The 8,877-nt window shown below is 43.7% G+C and overlaps 1 protein-coding gene across 5 annotated transcripts in view; it reads left to right on the top strand.

Annotated features, from left to right (window-relative positions):
- The window catches only part of PPP1R13B (protein phosphatase 1 regulatory subunit 13B), a 115,604-nt gene that overhangs the window by 46,915 nt on the left and 59,812 nt on the right, over positions 1-8,877 (top strand). For all 5 annotated transcript variants that reach the window (XM_019550785.1, XM_019550783.1, XM_019550782.1 and 2 more), the window contains exon 3: positions 4,660-4,779. In XM_019550785.1, coding sequence (XP_019406330.1) covers positions 4,660-4,779 — 120 coding nt within the window. The remainder of the gene's footprint in view (positions 1-4,659; positions 4,780-8,877) is intronic.

Here is an 8,877-nt window from a genome sequence, read left to right as displayed (position 1 = left end):
CCCAATCTGGATTAGGGCTGGACTATGTTGCTTCCCCATCCCCTGCAGGGTAGGTTGAGGCCAGGCTGCCTCACACCCACCTCTGTGCAGCCAGATAGGGCCTGCTGCACATGTCCCACATGCCAGATCAGACCACCAGCCATATCCAACTCACAGACAGACTGGGCACTACCCATTCATTCCACTGGGAAAAAAGATTGAGCACCAGTGTCCTAGAAGAATGCTTGAGACTATAAGTTGGTTAAAGCAATTTTGTCTATTTGTGGCCATGTCTGAAGTAGCTGGATAAGATGTGTCAACTACCCACAACACTGCCAGCTGCCATAATTGTGATTAATGTTCTTTTGATTGTTTGCATGCCATTGGTTTGCCAGACATCTTAGTGTTGTAGTCTTGGAAGAAGTAAAGTGGATTTTTTTTTAATTTTTTTTTTTTAACTGCGAGTCAGAAAGCACAACACAGTGACAAAGATACCTTGCCAGTGGCTAGAAGAAACTGTATAATAGCTTCGCTCTAATTTTTTCTCTTATTCTCTGAATAGTGGACATAAGGCTAAATCTAGAGTGCCAACTCCAGTTTGCAGATCTTTAGATCCTTTTAAAAGGGCTTTTTGGAAGAAAAAGAAAACGTTTCATCAACTTCTCTTTCTAATGTAGATTCCAGCTGGGACATGTCACCTTTGTGTGATTAAAAAAAAAACAAAAAACAACTGAGCAGCAATTTAGGAGAAACAAGTATGAAGGGCCTTACCCTCAGATTGCTTTACAGAGTTTACCAGCTTCTGAGGATGAAGTCTCTGCTCAGTAAATGTCTGGGAAGTACTTTTATTTCCCCCTCCAGAATATTTTGAATCAAAGATGGAAACTTACCATTTATACTATTAGAAATGCAAGATAAAGTCCATTCAAGTTCAAGAAAAAAATTTGGAAAAGAAAATCACCTGTTGCTCACATTAGTTGAGCTAAATTTGGGAATAATTTGATTGAATTTATCCAAAAAAAATTAAGATTATGCTGGCTGGATACTTAAAGGTGCTGAAAGATGTATAGCAATGGCACACAAACCTTTTAAGACTAGGGACAGACGTTACACACACACAAACCAGTTTAAGTGATCAGAAACCAGCTTAAACCTGTATCAGAACAGAAGTTCAGTACACATAAACCGCTTTCAAAATGGCTAAAAGTGGTTTCAGATGAATCTGATTGAATGTAGTATCAGACTTAACTGATGTGACTCAAACCGGTGCACAAAACCTCTGTCCCAGACCCCTTCTTGGTTCATTAATCCCAGGATGCTTTGCTGCCCTGGGCTAGGCTGTGCTGTCAGCTTCATGGAACGGGGTTGGCCATATGTCCCTCTGCTCCTTAGCCGGAGCACTACCACTGCTCTGGCTGGCGGAGAACGGGGTAGGGGTGGGAAGCCGGGGTCTGGGCTGCAGCTGGGTCTGCTTGGCAGGGGAGCAGCAGCCCCCATCAGGCTTTTCCCTGCTTGCATAGAAGAAGTGGGGGCGTGGCCAGACACTAGCCCCTGGCTGGCCACTATGGCGAAGAGGAGAAAAGGGGGGTTTAAACCCCCTCTTCCACTGGCATGGGACCCCAGGTGGGGTCTGCTTGGCAGGGGTGCACCAGCTCCTGCAGAGCTTTTTCAACCCCTACCTTGTCCTGCACAGACCCCAGGCAGGGTGTCTCTGAGAGGGGTGGGAGGAAGCAGCCCCTGCCAGGCTTTTCCTTGCTCAAAAGCAGAGGTGCCAAGGATGTGGCCAGATGCTTCCCCCCCGCCCCCCAGCATGCTGACCCAGGGCCAGCATCTGACGACACTCCTGTCCTTTTTGTTCAAGCACCACATGGGGAAAAGCCTAGCAGGGGCTGTCGCACCCCTGCCAAGCAGATCCCCCTGGGGTTCTGTGCAGGTGGGGAAGGGAGTTAAAACCCCTATCCCATCTGCCTCAGTATGCCAGGCTGGGCTGGGGTCCAGCAGGGAACAGGGCAAAAGCCTGGAAGAAGCTGCTTCCTCCCTCACCTCCCAGAGACACCCTGGCTGGGGTCTGTGCAAGCCAGGGTCAGCGTTTAAATCCCCGCCCAGTCATACCCAGCGGCTTGCTGGCGCCCAGCCCCATGCCACCCCCCTCCCCTCAAGCAGGGAGTGGGGAAAAGCCTGGAGGGCTTCTCTTCTAGCTTCCATCCAGCCTTCCGGCCACTGCTCACTGTAGCGCCCCCCAGCTTCAGGCCTGAGCCACTGCAGGCATGTGCTTGCATTTCCGGTATCAGAAGTGAATGTCTGTTCCCTTGTTCTCCGTTTAATCTACATGGGTTAGGCTAACGTGCAAAGATTGATTCAGCCTCGGACTTTTTGACTGTACTTGGCCTAAAAGTTAGTGCCCACAATCAGTTGTTTAAAGTTGAGTTGTTCCACTCTATCTGCCAGCCATCCTTTCTGTGCTGTAACTTTTAACTTTTATTTTTTCCTATGTTGTATCTTGTATAATGCAAGTAAATTTGGTGGGTCCCCCCACACACACTTTTTTCCCTATGTTAGATTTACTTTCTTAACTCTCTTTTTTAATTTTGAGAAGCCAGAATGTTTGACTGCTTGTTATGGTCATTTGGAATAACAGTACTTAAGGTATGAGGACTTTTATTCTCCTTCTAAAAACTGAGCATCTGTGGATTTTGCAGTTCAGTTAGCCCAGGAAATATAAGAATAAAGACTTTTTTCTTGAATTTAGTATATTTTATGTACCCTCTTTGAGTTTTCACATGTGTTCTCTCTCTTTTCAGGCTGTTTTCCCTCCAAAATTTAAGGCTTTTGAATTCAGTTGACAGATAGGCGTTTGTCATTTTGGAAAGTTGCGTTCTTACTGGTAATTCTGCCACGTTTGAACCAGACTCATTTTTTTTTTTTTGATGCCTCTAAAGTATTATTTAAGAAATGTTTCAAGGATTATTTTTCCTAATATTATGGTTGTCTCAGAGTTGGAGGTTGGTGTTTTACTTTTAATGTGTGAGGAAGTGTTTAAAAAGACCCCTGAGATGCTTAGTGCTTTGAAGTCAACAGAAAAGACTTTGGACTTTGCATGCAGTTTCTAGATAAAATCCACTAAACCGGTAGGACATGTTTACCCTGCCGAGTACTGTATTATAGAGAAAAGCAAGCTCTCTTGAGAAACAGTAACAGTCTAGTTGTACAAGCACAGAGATCAGTATGGGGCTAATTTAAATTGTTTCTTGATGACTGTTTATTAGATTAGGAAAATATTAGTTTAATTTGCATTTCTTTTATTGCCAGAAAGTGTCCAAACAAAATGCTTAGATGAAACTGATAATCTGAACTCTAACTTCAAACCTGGTTTCTTATTCTGTTTTCCCTGTTCCTACTTCATTTAGCTGGTATTCTGGCCAGCCTGTTTTTTTGAAACTGCTTTCCAAATAGTCTTTGGGGGAGTGGTCAGCATTTGGCTGGTAGAGGACAAAAGGTAGATCAGAGGCATGCCACCACTCCTTGAGGAAAAGTGCAGATAACGCTTTTAATCTGAAATTCTTGAAATAATCCAACAATAACAAAACAAACTACATTTATCTAAAACACAGTTTATCTATAGAGAGAAATCTAGAGCTTAGCCTTAGTGTTTATTTTCAGCGTGTAGCCATCCCTGGTAGGAACTTTGTTTTAATAAATAAGAACATTGTCCTTACATTTACATATGGTTTTAAAATCCAGTGCCTTTCCTGATGACTGAAATGCATTATTGGTTTCTTCTTGTACACATATTCCTTACATTTCTGGCTGTTATTTTCAAGAAAGTGACAGTCTTTTGTGAAGTAAGGTTTTCAAACATTAAAGTTCAAGCTGAAAAACTGATGAAGGTATAATTTGAATATACTAGATTAAAAAAAATTATTACCAGTTTGGAATTTACAATAAGCTTCTTTCTCCTTCCTCCCCCCCCTTAATATTTTTGGCTATAACATAAGAGGTTTGAAAGAAATACCCTAATTTTAATTAAGTGAAGTTATAGCCATAGGATATTGTGCTTTTAGTTCTTTGTTTAACACTTAGTTGTAATGTTGCATAGAATTTACTTTGATTTATTCTATTTTCCCAATAATTGTAATCCAGTATTAGTCGATATATTAGAGGCTAATAGTGTATAATCTCCTGTTGTGGAGTGAGAACATGCAACCAGATTCTTAGGGGTGAAATATCAAATGAGTATCTATCATTTTAGACTGGGGATTTCACTGCAAGCCTTATAGCACTTTTGGTAATGGAACAAAAAAAAGCCCTAGCTGGTAAAAAGGAGCAGAGTTGAACAGTTCAGCTGTCTGAGAGAGTGCTGGTGATGAAGAATATCTGCCATGATTTAAATATGCGTACAGCAAGATTATAAACCTTGAAATGTTTTGGGTAGTAGGCCGTTAGTTGCATTGCATGAATAGTGTAATCTTTTAATATATCATGTTTTATTTTTTCTTGGTTTCTATTTGACTTTACATGTAAAACACCCCAAAAAATCAAGTTTGAAGTACCAAGAAAGATGCACCCTCATTTTACAAATAAATTCAAATCTCTGTAGACTTCTGTTTACTTTGCTTAATGTTAATCATGCTAACTTGCAAGATATTGATGGAATTGGACAATTTTGTTCTACGCTTTCAGAACGCCCCATACCCTTTGATCATATGATGTATGACCATCTACAGAAATGGGGACCCAGAAGAGAAGAGGTGAAATTTTTCCTTCGACATGAGGACTCTCCAACTGAAAGCAATGAACAAGGTAAGTTATCTACTTAGCAGTACTTACAGTGGCTGCTGTAACTTGCAATATGGCAAAGCTTTAGTGATGGTCATTCACACAGTCTATAGATGCACATTTAGTACATTTTAAAAATGCATTGCCAAAAGTGTTAGTTGATCATGGCTTTGAAAGCATTACTCGAACTACTAACTTCTTACTCCTGTACTGCTTGAATATTGGTTAGTATATTATGTATGTATCTATGCACTTAATGCTTCTCCATGGTTTTAATGCTGAATGTAGTAAATCAGCAAAGAATGCATGTCTGTCTTTTTTCTTAGGATATCTTTGGCTTAGCTGCATTCTAAAGACCCCCCTTATATGCCTACAGTAGCTTTGAGGGAATCGTTGATTGTCTTTTGAATTATCATCTGTGGTATATTTTTTTTTTTAGTGTTCAGCATTCTTAACTAATGGTAAAACCAAAACTCTGGATTTCAAACTCTTCCATCTGTTTAAGGCTTGTAAACTGCAGGAGTATCAGGCTGCAGATTTTTTTTTTTAAAATTCTGTTTGGTTTTTTTAGTGACTGATTTGTGATGGGCTTTTCCACTTTCTATTAGAGTGGCAGTGTGTTGTAAAATTACCATTTGAATTCTCTAAACTTACTGTTTAACTTATAAATTCTGAATGATTCATTATATAGAAAGATATGCCTTTTAGATGTAATTCAAGAAAAGAACCCCAAAATTGAGAGAGATTGTTTTTTGAGGTGAGGGTAGGGAAGAAAATTACAGAAAAATATCAGCTTTTAGTTTAAGATGAAAGATTGTATTCAAGTGAAGTGACATTTGTTGTATGAAAATGTTAATATTCTCTCTCAAGCAAATGGAGCTAGCAAACTGTCTGCAGTCAGTTATTCAAGTATGTACCTGGGCAGTTTGAGACTCATCCCCAGCAAGTACCACATGCCGCACAGGAATAACTGGCATGGCATGTGGGTCAATGGGGCAGCACCAACGGCTGGAGTATGGGGCTCTGCAGGCCAGATCCAGCCCACAGTCTGTATATTTAACACCCGTGCTTTAAAACACCTCTTAAGAGGGTGTCCATTAAGAACAATATTATATTTACTCACATACCACGTGCATCTTTTCCCCCAAAAATTAGCCTTCTAAAATTGGGGTGGGGATGGGGGGTTGTCATAGATTTCATAGACATTAAAGCTGGAAGGGACCTCGGAAGATCGTTGAGTCCACCCCCCTGCCACAGGGGCAGGAAGTTGGCTGAGGTCGCAAGATCCCAGCAAGATAAACTTGACAGTCTGTTCTAGCCCTTGGGGCTTGGACAGTAAAGAAGTTCTTCCTTATGTCCAGCCTGAAGCGGTCTTGGAGGAGTTTGTGACAGTTTGACCTTGTCATCCCATGGGGTGCTCTGGTGAACAGGCATTCCCCCACTTCCTGATGCGCACCCCTTATATAGGCAGCCACCAGGTCCCCCCGAGTCTGTGCTTTTCTAGGCTGAAGAGTCCCATAGCTCTCAGCCTCTTATAAGGCCTGTGTTCCTGCCCTTTGATCATGCATGTGGTTCTTCTCTGGACTCTCTCAAGCTTCTCCACATCCTTTTTAAATTGTGGAGCCCAGGACTGGATGCAGTACTCCAGCTGTGGCCTCACCAAGGCCGAGTACAGAGGGACGATGACATCCTGGGATTTACAAGAGAAACATCTATGGATGCAAGCCAGAGTTTTGCTTGTTTTGCTGGCTGCAACATCACATGGGTGGCTTATTCATCTTGTGGTCAGTCATGACCCCCAAGTCCCTTCCAGCCATGGTGCTAGCAAGCATAGCACTGCCGAGCCTATAAGCATGCTGTGGGTTTTTCTTCCCAAGGTGGAATACCTGGCATTTTTCAGTGTTGAAGGCCATCAGGTTTTCGTCCTCCCATTTTCCAGCTTGTTAAGGTCGGCCTGGATCACCTTCTTGTCCTTGGGTGTGGATGCTTTACCCCAGAGTTTGGTGTTATCAGTGAACTTGGCCAGTCTGCTTTTGACACTAATGTCTATATCATTGATAAAGAATATAGGCCCAAGGACAGAGCCTTGGGGGACTCCACTCGTCACGGTGCACCATAGTGATTGACTTCCATCAGCTACTACTCTCTGGGTCGGACCATGGAGCCAGTTCCCCAGCCAGCAGACTGTGATGTAGCCAAGGTCACAGTTGGCCAGTTTTTCTATGAGACTATTGTGGGATACCAGATTGAAAGGTTTTTTAAAATCAAGATATATGATGTCACTCTCTTCTCTCTTGTCCAGGTGATATGTCACCTGGTCATAGAAGGAAATGGAACTGGTTGGGCAAGACCTACCGGCAACAAACCTGTGCTGGCTATCCCTCAGGATGTTGTCTTCAACCGGTTTGTCAAGAATGGGCTCTTTGATTTTTCCCCTTCCCCCCCACCCCCCCGCAAGATCTTCCCTGGGATAGAGGTCAGGCTGATGAGCCTGTAGTTCCCCAGATCTACTTTCCTCCCATTCTTGAAGATGGGTACCACATTGGCCTTCTTCCAATCTTCGGGCACTTTGCCTGAGCACCACAAGTTCTCGAAGATCTGTGCTAGTGGCAGAGCTATGATGCTTGCCAGCTCCTTAAGTATCCTGAGGTGGAGGCAATCTCTTCCCAGCCGCCCACTGCCTCTCTCACCAAAGAGCAGACTGTAATTGTGGAAGCCAAAGTCTTCACGATGACACCAGTGCTGCAGTCTTTGGCTGACTAACTCAATCCATCTCCTCAGCCCATGACCCACACTTGGGAGGAGCGAGGAGAAGACCACCTGCACCCCCAACCCCCTAAGTCCTGCTTCCAGAGCCCTGCAGTCTCTCATGACCCGGATGGGATTGCTTCGAGCCATGTCGTTCATGCCCACATGGATAAGGAGCATAGGGTAGTGGTCGGAGGGCTGGAGAATCTTTGGGATCCTCTTGGTTATGTCCCGGATGTGGATTCCTGGGCTAAGGGGCTGGAGCGGCAAACATCCCCCTCAGTCTCCCTCAGGAAGCAGTCTCCCACGACGATCGCTCTGTGTTTTGTCTTAGGGAGAGTAGGGATGGGTGATCTTCCCTTGCCTTTAGGAGCTGGCATATCTGCAGGTTCTCCTGAGGTTGCAAGAGGTTTGTACCTGTTGTGAAGCCCCAGAGGGGAGGGGATCTTGATGCGGCAGGCCTTGGGGCCCTTGACCACCTTGGTCCAACCCCCTGGCTGGACAGAATGGGAGATCCCCGAGTCTTCCCTTGTCCTGGAAGGTGGCCTTGGTCTACCCTCCACCTCCAGGGGGTGAAGGGCCTGGCAGTAGGAGCGGCGAAGCTTATTTTTATGCCCAGAACAGAGAACAGAGCAGTAAGATGACTGCTCTCACTTTTCCTTCTCTTCCCTCCAGCAGCCAGGTGGAAGGAGGGGCAGATCTAGGGGAGATGCAGTGATGTGGTTGCACCCAGTTTTCATTCCTGCTCCACTCAAAGTTTAAATTGGCGGTTTGCCCAGATTGTTAGATTTGAGGCACCCCTCAGAAAATGCCAATTAATAGTTTTTACTTATTTTTCTACAGGTAAAAAAAAAAAAATAGAGCAATTATTCTGGGGTAAAGAACTCAAAGACCACAGCAGGTCAAAAAGTTTTGGTTTTATGGATTACTATTTGAAATCTCTGGGTTCATCTTGTGAATAAGGTTGCATCCTTATCTACTGTAGGCATGTAAAGGGGATCCTTAGAATCTTTAAAATTACACCAAAAAGTGCTAACATTATGTGGCACCCTTAAAAGGATCTCACAGCACCTGAGACTTACTGGCTTAAGCCGTGGCATTCTACTCAGGCAGCCTGGAGGGAATCAATTGACTTCATGGCTCATTATAGTTTCATAGTTTCGTAGTTTCTAGGGTCGGAAGGGACCTGAGTAGATCATCTAGTTCAACCCCCTGCCATGGTTATGGCTGTGTAGAACAAAAACATCACCTAGTCTTTAGTTCATTCACTTTCCCTTTTCCTTCTCCAAGAAAAACTAGTTTTAATTTTCATAGCTGACCTGCCAGTAGCTTCTGGCTCCTCATGTCCACCCAACGGGGGGGGGCATACCTGAC

Source organism: Crocodylus porosus, unplaced genomic scaffold (assembly GCF_001723895.1).
Source record: "Crocodylus porosus isolate Cpor-Errol unplaced genomic scaffold, CroPor_comp1, whole genome shotgun sequence".
NCBI lineage: Eukaryota > Metazoa > Chordata > Crocodylia > Crocodylidae > Crocodylus > Crocodylus porosus.
The sequence above is the reverse complement of the archived record's forward strand: the minus strand, read 5'-3'. Positions and strand labels throughout refer to the sequence as shown.